At 47.9% G+C, this 19,815-nt stretch overlaps 1 protein-coding gene across 7 annotated transcripts in view; it reads right to left on the bottom strand.

Annotated features, from left to right (window-relative positions):
* TLN2 (talin 2) overlaps positions 1-19,815 on the bottom strand; it is a 409,343-nt gene that overhangs the window by 79,629 nt on the left and 309,899 nt on the right. For all 7 annotated transcript variants that reach the window (XM_053670053.1, XM_037151006.2, XM_053670051.1 and 4 more), the window contains 9 exons: positions 18,839-18,932; positions 17,912-18,001; positions 15,841-15,963; positions 14,363-14,506; positions 12,539-12,700; positions 5,992-6,132; positions 5,386-5,567; positions 4,155-4,287; positions 1,639-1,740 (listed from right to left, as the gene is read on the bottom strand). In XM_053670053.1, the coding sequence (XP_053526028.1) occupies positions 1,639-1,740; positions 4,155-4,287; positions 5,386-5,567; positions 5,992-6,132; positions 12,539-12,700; positions 14,363-14,506; positions 15,841-15,963; positions 17,912-18,001; positions 18,839-18,932 (1,171 nt within the window). The remainder of the gene's footprint in view (positions 1-1,638; positions 1,741-4,154; positions 4,288-5,385; positions 5,568-5,991; positions 6,133-12,538; positions 12,701-14,362; positions 14,507-15,840; positions 15,964-17,911; positions 18,002-18,838; positions 18,933-19,815) is intronic.

The following is a 19,815-nucleotide window of genomic DNA, read 5'->3' on the forward strand; positions in this document are numbered from 1 at the left end:
GCAGACATTGGCATGAGGCGGTCAAGGAATGCCAGGGGCAACCAGGAGCTGGGAGAGGTGAAGAACGGTTTCTCCCCTGAAGCCCCCAGAAAGAGTCTGGCCTGGCAACACCTTGATTCTGGTCTTCTGGCCTCCAGAACTGTATGAGATTAAATTTTTGCTTTTTTAAGTCACCCGGTTTAATTAGTAATTAGTTAGCAATTTGTTACAGCAGCCATGGGAAAACTAATACAGGTGAGGTCTAAGAATTTGTACTCAGCATTTCCAGATGATGCTGAAGCTGATCCAGGACACCCCTGGGCACTGTAATGAAGCGTTGGGACCATGTGGGTATCAACTCTCAGTCCACGACTCCTCTGGGCAGAGGTGCCTAGGCTGCCTTTGTCCAGACTCCTCTTTAGAAAGTCAGACTGGTTTAGCCAAAGGGCCAGGGGCAAATTTATGACTCAAGTGTTGCAAACATGTTATTCTTTTGATGCCACCCACTGACAAGGGAATACATCTTCCTTACTAACAATGTATCTGCAGAGACAAGGCTGTTGTTCTAGAAGTGTAAAAGTATTTTCTTATGAAATTGCTACTGGAATGAAAAGTAACTGCTGGAACAAAGCCCAGCTTCTTTGCCAAACGGTTTCCCAGCAGAACACAAACAGGCAGTGGCTGCAGCCCCCAGGCTGGTCCCCCAGCCCTTGCAAACCTCCTTTCCCAGGGGGACAAGCCCCTTTCTTACTCTGAAGGAACTCAACTGAGAAATAAAATTTACCACCCTTGAAAAGGCAGAGACACTGAGCATTTTAAATCTCAAAAACCTCTCATTGCAACACCAGCAGCAAGCTTAGTAGGCCCTGAAGCTGTTCTGTAATTTAAAAAAGCAAGAATATTGATCTCCTAAAATCGATATCCACAGAGACACTTCTGGCTCCTGGACTTCTTGATATGCACATCGATACTGACGGCTGCCTTGATAAAAGCTAGGTAACCTCAAATGTTGTTAAAAATCCAATTTCTGCCCTCTCTCTGAGGAGGCATGGGCTGCTTGATGGGCCAACTCTCCATGAAGGATTTGCAGAATGAACACCAACCAGGCCAAACATTACTGAGCACTTATAACCACACAGGTTGAAGGGCTCCTCTGGGGTGGCCACGTAGGGAGGCTTTAGTCCTCCAGAGAGAAATCTGCAAGTTTGCTTTGCTTGCTCACATGTGAAAAGAGGTGATATAATAGAGGCCATGGAAGAACAAAGTACCCCCAAAATACATGAGAATGAGGCCAGCCAGCCAGGGCCAAAAGGTGACGGACAGCAGGCTAGGAACATCAACTACAGTTTCTGGTGCATCTCGGTGAAGGTCACGAGCCACAGATGACTATAAATGCCTCACGGGTGGAAAAGTCTGACCACAGGCAGAGAAAGTTCCCTGGAGTTTTTGTCTCAACACCAGGTGAAAACAGATGCTGAGGGGGACACTTTTGGAGGAGATGCTAGAGGGAGGCTGAGCGCTGTTTTCCATCGTTTAAGCTAGCAGGGACCCAGGCACAAGACCTGGTACCAGGGTTTTAAGAATAGGAACAGAATCAATGAAAACCTCTCCCCCCACCACCCTCTCTCTTCTCAGCAGGACCCCCTGGGTGCACATCACCTTGTGTCCCAGCTGAGCTGCTTCTCCCCGAGCCGCTGTGGCGATGGGATCAATAAGGTGCCCGATTTCCTGGACTGCTGAAGTCAGCTGCTCCTGCAGGGCCTGATGAGGAGAAAGCTGTCAAGTTCACCCTATATACCAGTTCCCTGTGCAGGCACACTGACTTAGAAAGGCCCGTGTGAAAGACAAGGGAGGCCACAGAAGTGGACATGAAAATGCCTCGGCACGTCATCAAGCTGCTGTTCTCCCTGCCCCTCCCCAGGCCAAGGGTCCTCAGCTCTTCTGGGCTGGGACCCCCTCCCCAGCAGCACCCATGAGTGACATAAGGCAGGCCAAGGAACACTGTTCCTGCTGGCCTCTCACTCCCACCAACCACAGTCGCAGCTGATGCAACCGGTATCTTTCCACTGGGTTATTCAGCATAATTCCTGGAACTGTGGACTAGCCATGCCTTTCCAAGAAGAGAAAACAACTTTGTCCAAATGGAGACAACTAACAGTGGGCCTGAGGGACCATCCAGGTCACTGTGTCCTCAGGATTAAGAACTCCTTCAGGGAGCAGGGGAGTAGGGGAGTGGGTGACAGGAAAATGAGGCCACTTCTCTGGAAGCAGTACCGTTTCTCAGATGCCACCCTGTGAAAACGCCAGGGAGAAGCCCACCAGCTGAGGCTCTCCGTCCACTGTACTTGGTGATATGGACACAGTCACAGAAAATGGCATCCTCAAGGGTTTTCTTCTCAGGCCTGGGAGAGTTTGACCTCTGCATCCCAAAGAACTGAGTGCATGCCGTACAGAGACAGGGCAAGGTATCTTGGTGATGCCGGGTGGGGACTATTAGCTAATAGTGGGAAAGATCAGACCCTTTTGTAGGAATCTTCACAAGAGCTTTGCTGGAGAGAGTAAGGATTTAACATGGCAAAACACTGGCCATTTGAGGTCCGCACACACGAGCATAGACTGGATGCAGTTCCTGACACGGGTCACTGTCCTGCCCATCAGAAATGAGACTCAGTCCCTTCCCCCTGAATGATGCTGCACATGGGTTGGGAGCTTTGAGCAGATTCAGTCAACAAGACGAGCAGTGTAACATGAAGACAAAATTGTGGGAAAAAAGGAAAAACAGACAGCGATAAAGAGGTGGAGGAGGGCAGTGAGAAATCCCCAGATTTCCAAGGGTCTTATTTAATTAATTCCTTATCTTCTCACTTAGAACGTGACTATGGTCAAGAGTTCAAGAATATTCCAGCAATGTTGTCTTATTACAGATGGCTTGTTAAATAAAACATGGTGCAAGCAGGGAGCACGTGAGTTAAAGCGGAGGGCTTTCTTCCCAGGGAGGAAGGCAGCGGGTATGCACGGGGAGGGAAGGGACCAGGGCGGGAGCGTGAGGGGCTTCTGAGGTACTGGTCACCTTTGTTTCTTGATCAGGATGCGGGTTAAAGGGTGTGCTTAGTTTTGGTGACTCATCAAGCTGCACACTTATGCATACTTTGCTGTGTTCATATTCTACTTGAAAAACAGATTAACAATGATTCTAACATTCTGCACAGGATGAGAATGCTAATTCCTTCTTTCTTTTCTTGGAAATGGGTGGTGGGCTCATGAAGCGAAGGAGAAACAGCTCTATTAGTAAAAAATGAGCAGTATCAGTGCCGGGCCCACTCCCTGAGACCGGCTGCACAGTTCACTGTCGATGAGCTCAGTGGCAGAAAGAGACACTGGTAAAGAGACCGTCCGCTTTTATAAAGCACCTTCTGAGTGTCGGGCACGTTCCACAAGAGGAAAGAAGTATACTTTGAGGCTTTTGATAGGAAAAACTCAAGAAGGAGGGGAATTTCAGGGGAAAAGGGGAAGGGTTTATAGGAACAGGTATAAAGGACGCATGGACAAAAACTAGGGGGTAGGTAGAAATGGGAGGGGCCTGGGGAGGGCTGGGTGGGTGGGCTGGGATGGGAGTAAAAGGCAGAAAACTGTACTTGAACAACAATTAAAATAAAATTTAAAAAGCCCTCAAAGGATCAAAGTAGGCAAACTCAATTCTCAACTTTGGAAAAACTGGCAAGAAAAGGCAAAGTGGCTCTGAATTAACAACAGAATTGGAAAAGGTCCCCAAATGCCAGATATTGAGTAACGTAGAAAAAAAATCCATCCGTTATCTCTGAATGGACCAAATCTACAGTTTAATGCTAAATGTGCCCATTAGTCAAAAAGCACATCAATGAAACATGATGACAGCGAGATGTTCCCAGTGTTGTGCTTACGCCCGCTCTGCCGATGTGTTAAACTGAACAAGGTAATCCCGGCTCTAACATGTTATCAGACATTGATCTTTCTTCAAGCTTTAGCCACATTTGAACCCCAGTGTGGCCCTCCACTAAACCACCATTCCCCGCTCAGCATTTGCCCTACCCCATCCCCAAACACGCTGGTCCCATTCACCCAACCCCCCAAGCCTGGTCCTGAGACTCTTCAGCACTTCCTGAGGCCTCCAAGCTGGCCACCGAGCCCCAGCGTACCTCCACGGAGATGTCATCCCTCGTGGCCAGACTCTGGCTGACTGCTGCCAGTGAGGCCTGCTCGATGTCCCGGATGCACCGGTTGATGCCATCGATGGAGTAGTCACACTCCCTCTGGCCAGGGGCCTTGTCCCTGGAAGGGACAGAGGGACTTAAACAGGCTCTTGGGGTGCAAGGCCCACAACCCACCCCTGCACTGGTGAGCCAGGAGCCCCTTTCTGCTCTCTGCCCCACTTGGCTGCTTATTTTGAGGAGACAACTCTGACACTTGCTCAGCAATACCGTCCTGCATGCCCACTGCATGTCTTAATGGACCACGTGTGCTAACTGCTTATTTCCGGTGAGAAGGTTGTGGTGCTGCCCTCCACCGCAGGCTGGTGCCAGACGACTGCAAATGCAACAGTCTGGACTTGGGTTATCCTCTCACTGGCTCAAGCACAGAATCCTCACTTAAAAAAAAAAAGTCAGGGCTATTTCCAGGGCAACCGTATTATGCTCTCTATATTACTCACTATTCACAAAGTCCTGGGTTATGGGAGAAATGAAAATATTTCATGAAATTTTCTTTGCAATGCATTAAGAAAGTTAACCATGGTCTTGAGTTTTCAAAGTAACTGAATAACAAAATATAACTAATAAAAAGGATGCATTCCATGATGTGGAGTACTGACTCTGGTCAACCTCAGAATTGTTATATCTACTTAGGGGACATTTTCTCAGGCTCCTACTATTACCAAGGAGGCCAGAGGTGCCTAGAGATACGGTGGGACCTAGAATAATTTTTTATCTTATTAGTAAAATAAGTGCTATCTTATTACCAAATCCTGCTAAGCAAACACTGGTGCTCTCTGCCTAAGCTCCTGGCCATAGACAACGTGGTGGGAAAGGCGGGGACTGGAGCCATCAGGCCTGGGGCTGACCTTGGGAATGTTACCTCTATCCTTCCTCCCTCAATTCTCTCATTAGTGAAATGAAGACGATGGTATATCTACCTTCCAAGATGGTTGTGATAATCAAATGAGATAATGCAGGTAAAATGCTTAGAAGAGTATCTGGCATAAATCCAGCTGTTATTATTGTGACCAGTGCTGCCACTGATCCCAGAGAAAGAAAGAAAAAGACGATGATAATGTTCGACCACACTGTTAGGAAATACAAGTTCTAATGGGCTTATTTCCTGCCTGCCCTATTCAGATGCAGGCCCCTAGCAATTTCTGGAGGCGAAACTAACCTGATAGAGGTGATGAGACTCTTGATGGAGTCAGACACAGTGTGGGAATGCCCGGCTAGCACAGACCAGGTGGGTGGGTCTTTGGGGTTGATGGCCAGTGAGCGTGCCGTGCGGATGAGGTACGATGAACTCTCCAGCATGGTCTTGGCCGAGACCAGGATTGGTTCCTGTGCCTGGGAGCCCTGGGGGCAGACAGCAGGAGGGTCAGGCACAGGCTGCATGACTTGGGCCCTGGAAGGTCCTGTCCTTTACCAAGTCACTACCTTTGTTCTTTGGAAGGAGACACGGAGGGTAGGGAACCAGGGAGGCTGGGTCACACAGGGCCTTGCTGGTGAGAACTTGGGTCCCCATTCGCTCCTTAAATATCATTTCTGTGTAGGACACTTACCAAGAATCAGCCCCAAACCTATGCAGAGAGATTGTTCTCAACATATAAAGCTAAGGCATTATCTCTTAAGACATGTACAGACATTGAGTTTCATTAACTCTGTGCATGCATCATCGACAACAATAACAAAGCCCTACGTGTTGACAGAGAGACCGTCGGGAGTTCTTCACTGTTTGGGCCCATTTAGTGCCCCACACCCCCAGCCAAAGTCCCCCTACCTCGGAGCTGATTTGGGCAGGAACGCTGACAAACTCAGGGTTGGACGCAAAGGCCGTCAGGTTCTCCACGGCTTCGATCAAGGGGGCGGTGGCAATGCGACACTTAGTGCGGTTGTCTTCAGAGAAATCCCCGTCCAGGGCCTGATGGGACACAACACGGAGACTTAACCCCGCTGAGAAGCACGGATCACTCCAGGGCCACGGTGATCACCTTCCAGAGACAGAAGGTGGTTTAGTGGGAATACAAAGTGTTTGGTGAATTCATAAGTAATAAAGAAGAACTAATTAGAGAGATGTCTGTCATCAAGCAGTGGGGCTCAGTTAGCAACTCTAAGAAATAAAGCTGAATGTGTGGCTCACAGGACAGCTGGCCTCACAGACATCAGCAGGCCACTCATGGGAGGGAGAAACGAATTCAAATAACATGCTGCTCTTCACTCCCGCTGAGCCACGCTGCCAGACCTTGCAGCTGAACCTCTTTCTTCCCCGTTTTTGACACGATGACTCTTGGGTTCTTCCTCTCTGTTTTCACTCCAATTAAGTCTATCTCCTCCCAAACTAGAAAAATACTTTACATTGTGTAGCACTTGACTTTTTCTAAGTTTTAGCTCAATGCCCCTGAATGACCAGTGGAGGAAGGGCTTGTATATCCACCCTCCTGAAATGAGCAAAATGGAATCCAATGGGAAGGAACAGACTAGAACTAACCCCAACACTGTGGACAAATCTCACAAATACAACATTTAGTCGAAGGGGTCAGACACAAAAGGGTACCTACTGTGTGATTCCACTGGTGCAAAGCACAAATACAGGTGAAGCTCACTTAGGGCGTTGGGCCAGGTCTGACGGAAGGAGCAGGGCTCCCAGGGGCTGGCTGTGCTCCGCGTCTTGACCTGGCTGTAGTTACCAGGTGTGTTCAGTGTGAGAAAACTCACTGAGCCCTACACATACGATTCGTGTGTGTTTTTTCTTTTGTCTATTTTATGCTTCAGTAGCTTCTTTCTTTTTTAAATTAGTAGCAGGTAACAAATGGCATTGAATGATCAGTTACGCGGCTGATTAATGGCCCAGATGGGTGAGAATCCAGGAATGTGGCCTGTGACGCATGCCAAGCTGCCTCACAAAGCGTTAACACCTGGATTTGAGGTTCCCCGCCCGCAGGCTGCACCTGCCGAAGAACGGGGCTGTCGGAGCCAACAGCCCGTGGTCTAGCGACAGCACCCCTGCCCCCCAGCGAAGGGCCGCATTTGAGAAGGCAGTTATCTTTGTAGAAGAACGCAAATTTCCTCACTAAACAACTAGTTAAAGTGTTAATTTAACTGTTATGAATGCTATTTAAATGCCGATTTAGACAGCCAGTGCACAGAAAACAGAGGCACCAGCATTATGAAACAGCCTGGACCTGAGATGGGCATGTTTCTATTTTTCATTAAGGTAAGTGAAGGCAGGCACAATCAGTTTAAAGGCTATTTCTGAATAACAACTACATTGCCATCAAGCGCTGGCAGCTTGGGACAATAATTACACATCCACCAAGCTAGGATTTTCAGGGGAATTCCCATGAACTTGGCCGATTTACCATCTTTGCTAATACTGTGCATGGCCTCAGTTCATGCCCTTCCCGGCCATATGGGTTCTGACCTCTACCTTACCTTAACCTCTCTGATTATGGCATCCTTCAGGCCCAGTGGAAACCCTATGTGCCTGCTACTTTTTGCTCACATACGTAGCCTCAGTTCTAACTGCCGCTCGTGTACTCACTAACCACTGATTTGGTGCCTGTTGCCTCCACTGGGCCAGGCACCAGCAACGTGGACGTAAACCTGGCACTCTTACCTTGCTGCACTACTAACACTGACTGCTTGAGGTCAGGCCCATCAGGCTGCAGAGCAATTTGGGAATGCAGGGACAGACAGGGTAGGTGCCCCATAGCAGGAGCCCTTAGGGAGTGGCCCCAGCAGAGGCAAACCAGTGAAGCAGGCAGATGGCGGGAGTGGACTTTGGTATCAATGGAACTCATGTCCCAGCCCCACAGGTGGCCAGTCACGCCCCCTGCAGGTGGGATGACACGGCTTCTAGTCGCAGGGCAGATGCCAAGCCTCCCCCTAGTGCTGCTCACTTCTCCTGCCTCCGACCTCTCCACGCTCTTCCCACCCGTTTTTCTACCTTCCACAGCCCTCCCAGCCTATTCGGAAGGCAGGTGCCTGATGAATCCGACAGCCCTTAGTTGAACTCCCTCAGATGAAGATGATTACCCGAGGGAAAACCCGAGGAGTGGTTTTCTAATCGTGCAGTTTCATAAGCTGCACCAGTAAGATGAAGATTTTTTTCTTTGAGCACAAGTTCTAAAGTCACACAGAATTTAGCGCATTATTATTCACAGGACAAGACCTCAAATAACGAATAATGTGGAATAGAACCCGAAACCTACATCACCTGCTTTTTTTTTGTTTTCAAAAAGAAAAAGCTATTTCCTGCAAAGGAAGCACTTAGCATCAGAAAGGATGGTTTAGAACTCGAAAGCATTATGCCACGCGGAATAAGCCAGGTGGTGAAAGACAAATACCACATGATCTCACCTTTAACAGGAACCTAATTACCACAACACACAAACAAGCAAAATATAACCAAAGACACTGAAATAGAGAACAGGCTGACAGCCACCAGAGGGGAGAGGGGAGGGAATTTCAGGGGAAGGGGGGAAGGGTTTGCAGGAACAAGTATAAAGGACACATGGACAATAACAAGGGGGATGTGGAGATGGGAGGGAGGTGGGAAGGGAGGTGGGGAGGGATGGGGGGTGGGCTGGGGAGGTAAAGGGCAGAAAACTGCAGTTGAACAATTAAAATTTTTAAAAAAGTCAGAACACCACATTGCAGTCAAAATTTTAAAACGGAAAGAAAGGACGGTTTACACAGACACCATCTCACCTGTGAGTGCTGCCCCGCCCCCGGGAATGGCCGAGCCACCTGAGGGAGCTGCATACTCGAACCCGCCCACGGGAGAAGCCCTAGCAGGCACGGCAGTTTTCGTGGAGGCTGTCCCGTCACGGAATGTCAGCCCGTCAGCCCTGACAGAGAACCAGTGGGTGCTAGCTGGGCACCCAGGACCCACAGGGACAGGGCCCTCTGGACCCCTGGGCTGTGCTCACGGGGCAGAATCTCACCAGGAGCAGGGAGAAACAGTTTCTGCATGTGTACCAACATCACAGGTTCATGACTCTGGGAGTCAGAAGAAGTCTTAAAGGTCATTTAATCCCAAATCTCCAACGTTCCCAATGAGAAGACCAACACCTAGAAAGGGACAGGCTATGCCAAGGTCATGCCTCGAGCCAGAACCCAAGACCCCCAGCTCCTTTCTCTCCTGCCAACCTTTGAGACAAGGGCAACAAGAATAACGAGTACAAGAAGCCCAAGAGGGTTTTTTTTGTTGTTTTTCTTCTTTTTTCTGAAGACACCTACTTTACTAATCCAAACAGAAGGATGGCCAAAAGAAAAAAAAATATGTACAGCCAAGTGAAATTGATTAATGACAACTGGATCTGGCTGGTGTCTCTGGTACCTGGAAATGCTTACTCGCAAAGCCCTGAGCTTCGACTCTGCTTGAGAGGCGAGGCCACGCTCCAACTGCTCAGAAAGAACAAACGCTGTTGCTGCACAATTTCTACTTGGCACCCACCCCGGAGCGGCTGAACAGTTAAAATTGCATTCCATTCCACACATCTGATTTGAGACTGGTAATGAGATGACTGGAGCTGGAAAAGCAGGCGGGACACACGTGGTGACTGGCAGAAAGGGGACAACCATGGTCAGGGTCTGCGTGCTCCTAACTTGCCCTGGCAGGAAGTAGGGCGAAGATATTTATTCTTGCTGAGCCATGCTTTGGCACTTTAAAGAGTGCCATCTGTGGAGGTTTAAGATTCCTGGAGACACACGTTCTCCATGGGTGCTAATAACCCACTGCCAGGTAATCTGCTCCCTCTGCTCCCCAATGTTCCTCCCTGGCTTCCCCTCCTTTTTTTTTGTGAAGGTAAGGGCATGTCAGCTTCGGCACATTCTCAAGGTGTGCCGAAAAAAAGGGGGAAAATGCACTAAGAAGTGTAAAACTTAGAGCAAAAGGCAGCTCTGAGGGCAGCTAGCTATCTTAGGCATGTAGGGAATTGAATATTCATTTGTTTTATTATATAAGAGGATTCTTTGCCATTCCTTAAAAAAGGAAATCTCTTCAGTACATGGTATGGTATGCTGCAGTGAAATGGCCTTTTACCATTTTCCTATCAGTAAATTAAAAACAAAGTTTATTGTACCCAGCAAACCCTGTCACACAATGGGAACTGAAGAACAAGCACATTTCGGCAAGTTGAGGGCACAGGTTCGCACCTGTTCCTTGGGCATTGCTACCGACTCCTGGTGCGCTCCCTAGACAGGAGGGCTTCACCTTCTCCATGACCAGCACCCTGCACCCCTCGCTGGTGCTCTGCACAGGCCTGTCTTCCAGGCCAGCCCAAGAGCTCATCTGCTGCATAAAGCTGCAGAGAGGGTTTGACTCTGTGAGGAGAATCTGAAGAGATGAGCTCTTGCAACAGCGATACATACACAGGATTTAAAAGCCAAGGTGGAGGCAGAAAAGAAAGGTTTTCAGGAATTTCCAAAGAATTCTTTTTTCTTTTCTTTTCTTTCTGTTTCCTTTTCCTCTCTTTCTCTCTCTCTCCTTCCTTCCTTCCTTCCTTCCTTCCTTCCTTCCTTCCTTCCTTCCTTCCTTCCTTCCTTCCTTCCTTCCTTCCTTCCTCCCTCCCTCCCTCCCTCCCATGGTCCATCTAAATATAGCCTTAAAAAAATCAGAAAATGGCCAGTTGAATTGCAATCAGTTAATGATACCAGCAAACCATGATGTCACCACTTTCACTTCTCTTGCTGTCTTTCCATCACCCCCACCCCTTCCCACCTTCCCCTAAACTTTGCACATGCACTGCAGACACATTGAGGTATTTCTCCCAGGTTAGCGACATGAATTGGTCTCCCACACAGAAGATTGGAACGGCATCCCTAGGGGTGGGAGCAGAACTGAGAATGGACAGAGCAGGGGATCTGGGTTTGCTTACTGGGTGGATCACCTTGGGGAAGTTATTTAACCTTCCTGTTGCTCCAGTGTCCTGTCTGCAAAATGGGAATGACCAGCACTGGGTGGTCGTGCAGACTGAATGAGCAATAGACACAACACACTGGGAACAGGCTTTGCACAAGCTAACCATTAAAAAAGTAAGCTTCACTAACTTCTAACACCATGAACTATGACGGTCATTGAGGTGAGCCACCACCAGGATCCTAGGGGCACGGACTTTAATTTTTTTCATTTTTCAACCCATACTATTGTCTGCGATAGGCAAATTTCTTGTGTTTTTTTTTTATTGTTGTTACTTTTGTTTCCAGACTCCATTTAAACAGCTAAGAAATTGCTGACTAGGGCACCTGTCCCAGGCTCAGGCCCACAGCTGCCCACTGCTGCTGGGCCGTGTTCTCTTCTTTACCTCTGCTTGGCTCAGCCTGTTGACGAATGTCTCCATGTGATTAAAGTGGCTCTGTGTGGTGAAAGGAAATGAGGGGCCTAGTGCCCTGTCCTCTGGAGTTAGTGGGGGAAAAGCCCCATTACTCCAGGGCCTGCCCAGCAACAAAGCAGACCATCCTATCTCAATGAGCATGGAAATCCTTAAATCAGGTGCTAACCCTCAGTGCCTTTCACTCCTACAGAACCTGTGTGCACAGAACTGGTAGCTGGCCTCGCACAACAATCTCCTTGGGTGGGGTGGGGTGGGGGCGGGCACTGGGCTCTCTGCCCGTGGTCCGCTGCCCAGGCTGTGGTTTCTTCCCACAGGGTCAGCTGCCCCTGCCTGTTCGGTCCCCGCTTAGGGAAGACAAGGTTTGTGGTCACACAAATGCTACATTCCAGCTACTGCAAGTCCTGCCTCGCCATGGCCCCCGTGAACTTGTTATAAACACAGAATGATCTGTTTTAAAAACCTGATGCTCCATGGTAAACATTTAATCACCTGTAAACAGAATACATACCATAGGACAGATGAAGTTGATTTTTTTAAAGTGATTTCCCACAATTTGCCATTCCCTCTTCCTCCACTTTTTCTCTTGATCCAGATCTACTACCAATGGCAGACTCTTCTACCAGTTCTATCAAAATCGCCCCCTGTGAGCACACAGTTTAAGTAAACGCAGGCTGTTTGCTAACCACCATAGTGTCAAGGGATGCCCCAAAGCCAAGCCCTTCCAGATTCCTGCCCCTAAGCTTCTCATGCACTGAATTTGGGGAGTGCCCTCCTCAGCTATCTGGGAGGTTAGTAGAAACCCAGACTGTTAGTTTCCCATGATGCCTATCTCCAGTAGTAAGGGACTGCTCAGTGACTTCAATCCCATGACCGAATTAGATGTGAAGGCTCACTGGAAAGAAGTTTTAGGAGAGCAGAGCTTAAACCCCACACTTTCCCCTCTGCCACAGGCACTACAGGGATCCCTATGGCCTCAGTCCAGCCACCTACCTTGATGGTCTTCACCAGGTTGGCGGTGCTGTTGGCCACTTCCTTGGCTGACTGAACAAAGTGCCTCTTGGCCACTGGGTTGGCCGTCTTGGACGAGGCGATGCGGCAGGCATTGCACAAGGCTGAGGTGTGCTTGGCGACAATCGTGGCAGCCGAGAGAACCTACAAAGCATGGATCTGGGTTGGGGGCACCCCATGTTCAGTGCAGAGGGCTCCAGTTCAGAGGAGTCCACCCTGGCCCCGAGCCCCAGATTCCTCTTCAACTCACATGTGCCGGGCCCGTGTAATTATAACACGTGTGTCTAGCTCTACCCCGCCCCAAAGTCACTCCAAGAAAGGAGAGGATGGAATTATTCGGCAAGAGAGACTAAATCAAGAAAAGGAAAGCAGGTGCTGATGTAGGGGCGGGTGTGGGCTGGGCTCCAGAGTCTTAAAGGGGGTGCAGTCGGCTGCCCTGGGAGCCCCCTGGGAGGAAGCATTCGGTCCAGGGTCTAGGCCAGCACCACCCAAGAGAAATATACTGTGGACCCCGTAGGTAATTTTTCGAATAGCCATGTTATTGAATAAAATAAGTAGAGAAACAAGAGAAATTAATTTAAATAATATATTTTATTAAACTTGAAATATCCAAAATATTTCATATTTCGCCATATAATCAATTTCAAAATATTATTGAGATTTTACAATCTTTTCTTATCATACCAAGTCTTCAAAGTCCAGTGTCTGTTTTATACCTGTGGCCCATCGCAATCAGGACATGCTACATTTCGAGTGCAGCTAGTGGCTATCACATTGGAGAGTCCAGGTCAAGATAAGTAACATAAATGTCAAGGTGCAATAGCTTTTGCTGCGTGTAGGCACCTTATAGGTGGTCTGGCTCAGAAATCTCCCAGGCTCCACCCTCTCTCCATATCCCCCACCTGCAAAACCAGACTGCTCGCCTGGATCCACCTGATTTACTTTGCTGAGGCTGGTAACACCCCTTTGGCTTTAACTGGACAGGTAAGGGATCTCAGGTGCACTGACGCCTTACAAGCCGGCTCTGAGGCCTGCTTTACATTCAGACCTTCCCTCTGTTGCATCCTTTGCTCGGGTCCATCTCCTGCCTGGAGAATGCTGGTCCTAGGCTTCACGATGAACATGTCACTCACAGGCTGCCTCCAAGACCCCACAGAGGCCAGTTCCTGCTCCTTTCAGTACACGCTGCTTTGGTGAGTGAATGGGAATCCATACCACTCAAGAATTTCAAGTGTCATGGAATGTCACATGCTGTCTAGGCCTAAATTGTCTGTGGCTCCTTTATGTTCTGTGGATTATGCCCCAACTTTGAGCCCTGACTTGGTGCTACTTCCTCTGTGGCATGACCTCTGACAGCCCCTCAGAACATTCAGCACACCTTGCTCTGTGCATTCCTGGCACTGTCATCAAAGCCTAGTCACTCATTTTCTAAACTCTGTCCAACAGACTACAAGCCAAGGGCATCAGGCATTGGGTCGGACTCACGTTGACCCTTAGTGCTGAGCAGAGAACAAGCCCTCAGTGTATGTAAGTCCCCTGGACTGAATGGACTCATGAGACTCCTGATGAGGAGACTCATGGTGATGATTTCACTCCTACAGCCTCGCAGCATCCCATTTCAGGGCACCTATGCATTTCCATATTCACCACAATTTGTAATATCTCTCTGAGTCACTATCTACAGTGCTGCATTAGCTGCCCTGGCTCTGTAAGAAGAGTATTCTTTCCTTATTTCTCCCACTGTCCCACAACCCACCTAATAGAGCTTATAGACTCACAGATTGCCTATTCTCACCCCGTGGTTACCTGTGATGGGCTGCTGCCAGGGTCCACCAGATTCTGGCATGCCATCTGGATAGCCTGGTTAGCTCTGGCAAACTGGATGGGGTCCACAAGGCCCTGGTGGCCTGCCTGGCTGTTTGGATCAGAGATGCCGACAAGGTATGCAGCCTGGGAAGAAAGCAGGAAAACCGTAGCTCAGGTTCTGAGCTCCCAGATGGGCCTGTGGGGGACAATGGTCCCACAATGTACTTGCAGCAGCCATGCTTAGGAGCTCTAGGGCAAGCTGGCCAGAGTAGTCTTGTCAATAACAATGGACAGGTGGATGGTGGCTCAGGCCAGGGACATGCCAGCAGGAGTTTGATACAAGCTTTGGGGAACAAAGTCTCCTTGCTCTTAAGAAAGCCTCCAGAAGCTTTTCTGTGGGGCATCAACCAGGATGGATGCAGCCCTGACTGTTTCTGATGACCACTGTATGACCACGAGTGTATCTGACCTCAGCACAAAGCTGACCCTCTGGCTGGCAGATGGGAGAGACAGCAAATGTGGGTGCAGGCTGATGGCGTGGAGCTGCTGGGTCAGCGAGCCCCGGGGCACACCCTTCGTCAGGATATCTCATCTCATTGCCTAGCACATCCTCATTTTCTAGGCCAGTATTTCCAATAGCAACTAGGAAGCATGAGTATATGGCTCAGGAAAAAGACAAAGGTAATTTTGGTCTCTAAGAGGGCAAGAGGCTGCAAGAGGAGGTCTTTTCTTTAAACCCTCTGGATGTGTCAGACAAATAACAGGGAGAAAATGAATCTGTGGGCTGGAATTTGAACCTTAATTTATTTCCCCTGAGATACGAGGGGCAGGATAAAAGTAGATAATTTCATCCCCCAACCTAGGGATGCTTTTCTTCAATCTAGCATAATCTTCTGGGCTCAAAGCAATTGCCAGAGGGTAACTCCTTTAAAACAAATGCTGACATTTTTGAAGCTCCAGTCACAGGAGCCCAGCGATGACTGGAAAGGCACAGGGCGGTCCAAGAGCAGAGGACATGCCCAGTCAGGCCTCTGCAAGATGGCATCTAATTTTTTCTCCCTCTGATACTAAAAAGATTATGACTAAGATTTTCAAAATTATAAAACTTCAGAGAGAATTTGCATTATGTGATGCCTACTTTCCCCCAGGTCCCCCAAGCAACTCATCAAGGTACCCATGACCTTTAGAAAAAGAAAGCCAAACAGGCCTCTGAACCCTCTAAGCCGGTTCTGCAGCGCTCAGTGCACCACACTGTCCTTCCCAGGCTGCTCTGCTCCTGGGGGGCAAGTGGCTGGTGTCTTGTCTAAAAATCTCGGCCCGCACAGGAGCCACGCCTTCCCCATGGCTTCTGCGGTAGTAGTTGAATAAGGAAGTGAAGCTGGAGCTCCCTGCTGCCTCCCACAGGGACCTGGTAGGCCCACAGTCTGGCACAGGACACAGGCTGCCCTGCAGGGCAAGGGAGCCAGTCAGTCCCTTACCTGAGCTGCTGCCTCTGTCAGCCCACAGAGAGCCTTGGACGCAACCCCCACACACTCCCCAAAGGCAGGGAGGTCCCCGGTCTTGGCATTCTGTGAAATTCCTGCCATCGACTCTCCCAGAACCTGCAAAACAAACAACCAGCAATATTCTCTGAGAAGCATTCCTTCAAACCATGTGGTACAGGGAACTCCATTTTCAACTTCAACATTTAAGGACATTTAATTTAAAGTATCTGCCATTTTTTTCCCTTATTGAAATCAAGAAGATATTGAAGAGAGTTATATTGTTATTATTCCATGAAGAGCAATGAATAATAAAAGTATAAACCTTTTACCCAAAAGTTATCACTATCTCAGGGAGGAAGAGTAAATATACTCAGAAAAATAAAGTAAAACCTATACAGGGCGTCCCATGAGTGAACGGTCTGAACTGAGAACTTGCACTTCTCAGGATATCAAAACCAGACACATCCATTGAGCTGCAGATGAAGTCGCATTCAGAAAGCAGAAGTCACGTTCCTCCTGATGTTATTCATTTACTAATTTACAATAATGTTGAAACATCTTTATAAAATATACATAGATAATCTGAACACTAATGAGCGGGTTTCCCAAATATTTTAAGAATGTCCCCTTATTTTGAAAAGCATTGGTGTATTTTCTTCAGAAGTCCTTAAAATAGCAACTAAAAGGGATTTTAGTGTTCAGAGTTCAACCCAGAGAGGTCAAGCACTGTGCCTGACACAGAGAAGGTCACGGGCAGAGGCAGGGTGCCTGCCCCTTATCTGTGTTCTGTCTTCCATGGGCCTCACGAGGCCCCAGGAGGGCTGGTTCTGCCTTCCAGGGCAACAGATGGGGAGCAAAAGGTTTCCAACACAGCCCTCTGGAGAGACCGTGGGGTCGCTGGGTCTAGAACCAACACAGAGCTCTTGCGTCAATAAGCCATCTTGGAAGGGTAAAAGAAAAAAAATCCCTAAAATTGCTTGGATATACAAAATAATACAGTTTACTTAAGGACTTGCAAAGCAAAGAGGTGAGAGGGTATTTTCAAGTACAGTGTTTTCCTCTCCCTAACTCTGCACCCCTCTTTGGCTCCGAGGACACGAAACACGGACATCCTCCCCTAAGACAACCCGTACTTCCACAGGGGATGCCGACAGAACAAGCGCCAGTCTTCACCTGGTGCAAAGCAGGCTCTCCTGCCATCACCAATACATATGTCTCCCCAAAGCCAATGTGAAGTGACGTAAACAAACACGCACTTGAGCCCCAAGTGCAAAGCCAGACTGCAACTGCTCCCTGTTCATTCACTTCACTTGAATTTCATCTTACCCTGATTGTGGTATTCTCAAACACATGGGCATTATTACCATGGGTCAGTGTTTCTCAACCTTTTAAAAATTATTGCTCCACTAATATGTCTTTTTATAACATTTCTCCCACAACAGCCAACCACATCAAATTAAATACTAAAATAGAAGCTTTTGTTGAATAAAGTTTAGATGGGGGTTAGAGGGGTGGGTGGCACAAATCATTGTATTATCTTAGATTTTTATGTACCCACCCAACCCTGACTCCCCACAATTTTTTGCTCTCTTTGAGAATGCACAGCACAGATGGATGGCAAGAATGCAGAAAAGGGGCTCGTATAAGCCAAAGTCACTGATGGCCTTTCCACAACACTTCGACCCCAGGTGAAGAAAATACACGATTTGATTCACAGTAAGATCCATCTGCAATACGGTATATGCGCTGGCCCTCAAAGTGGGGCTCCTGGGCCACATGAGCAGGACTAGGGACTTGTCAAAGATATACATCCTCAGTCCCACCGCAGATCCGCTGAATCAGAAATTCAGGGGTGGGGCCTATAATCAGTATTTATTTAACAAGGCAGCCCCTGAGGTGATTCTGGTGCAGGGTCACGTTTGGAGAAGCACCTGAGCCCAGGGCTCCAGCACCAGGCTTTGTGACACGTGTTGCGATACAGAGTGGCCACAGGCAGATGCATACAAAGCCCGTCTAGACTTTTCCCCACACCCAGGAGAAATGTCCAGGGCTTGGGCAGGCTTACCTTGGAGTTCTCCATCACACTCTCAATGCAGTCAAAGTAAGAGAGGTCACTAACAGGCTCGTTAGGATTGTCCAACATCCCCTTGACAGTCTGTAGAAGGAGAACACAACTTAAAAAGCAAGTGCTATAGAACAAGAAAAATTCAACACAAAATACCATCAATCGACTTCCCTCAATCAACCCTCCGCCCCCAACTGGCACGCGGGCATTCCGGCCAGGCTAGACCCAGGTTAATCGTCCACCAAATTCAAGGAATGTCAGGTGCAGCCGACCCACACGTACTGAGACATCTATCTGGCACTTTCAATGTAACCTGTGCAGGTTAAGACTGTTCTACGTGCAAGTCAGCACACTGATTTTATGGTTAGCCACATCTATGGACATAAATGAATTTTAAAGTATCAATAAATCATAAGTATGAATATAAGCAGAAAAGCACCCCCACGGTGTCCTGGGCCACTAGGAATCTCATGGGCACCTTGACCAGATGGTGGCACTTTGGGTTTCCTCTTAGGTGCCCCCTATATGTTACAAACTAAGATGTGTGGGAAAATCATTTTTACTCAGAAAGCACATCTATCCCAGCTCCTCCCAAGGCCTCAGAAGAACTTCTCCCAAACTTTCTGGTCTGTACCCACTTCCTTCATCTTCAGCCTGCACCCACTTCCACACATCTCTTCCTGCTTGAAATAAAGAACCTTCAATAACATAGCTCTTATCCTAGTAGAAAAAGGGGAAGCAGGGATGATAAATCCCACCGAATCTAATCTTTCTTCAGTTCTTTCCCATTTGGATTGGAACTTTGGGCCAGACAGCCTCCCAGGAAGACAAAAGACAAATACAGAAGAGAAGGAACTGACCCCACATTTGTTTAAAAGGACAGACAGACACACTCTCAGGTACTCAGCGGCCTGTCCCAGGACCCACCTCCAGTTCCCGCAAGGCGTTGTCACACTCTTTCTGGCCAGGAGCTTGCTGGGTGCACAGAGTAATGAGTTGATTGATGCTCTCTGTCACAGCTCTGTGACAGAACAGAAAATGTAGGGTGTTTTTGTGTGGAAAGATCAACCCTAATTTCCCCAACAATGCTTTGCAGATGCACTAGACATAACAACTAATTCACAGGAGAGCCTGGGGTCTCCAGGTGAGCTCTGCTCTTCTACAAGACTCTTAACAAGAAATAAACCACACCTGGGGAAGAGAGACTGCGCATCCTTACCTTGCCTCTGATGAGTCATTTCATTTACCCTTAAAGGATACTGAAAGTATGACTGCCGTATAATATATTCATAAAAAAAATTCACAACAATGTTGCGAAAAGCAAAGAGATCATATTAACACTGTTTTCAAAATCCTTCATTAGCAGCCCATAAGGAATAAGATTATCAGAACAAGGCTATTTTGGGTAGCTTTTGTACAGTTTGGAATATCTTGTATATTTTTAGATACAGTGATATATAGTAATTGGTGTCTATAATTTTTAAATCCCTGCTTTCCATTAAATTCTACATGTTTGACTAGCTCCTAGAAGCTATCTCAAAATTACCAAAATTATCATTCATTTTTAAAAATCCTCTCCTGAGAATATCTCTATTGATTTTAGAGACAGGGAAAGAAACACTGATGTGAGAGAAACATCAATTGGTTGCCTGTTGTGTGCACCCCAAATCAGGGTTCGAACCTGCAACCTACGTATGTGCCCTGAGTGAGGACTGAACCCCACAGTCCTTTCCTGCTCTGATCAACTGAGCTTCCTGGCCAGGTCCCAAAATTTATTCTTTAAAATAGCTATTGTCTTTGGTAATAATAGGAACTAATTAGAGACCCTTGTATGATTGATTGTACATGTTTCTGTTCTTAGAACTTAAAAGGCAGCTCAGATTTTTTTTTCAAGGATTAAAGTT

Source organism: Artibeus jamaicensis, unplaced genomic scaffold (genome assembly GCF_021234435.1).
Source record: "Artibeus jamaicensis isolate MK-2021 breed Jamaican fruit bat unplaced genomic scaffold, CSHL_Jam_final contig_548, whole genome shotgun sequence".
NCBI classification, from domain to species: Eukaryota; Metazoa; Chordata; class Mammalia; order Chiroptera; family Phyllostomidae; genus Artibeus; species Artibeus jamaicensis.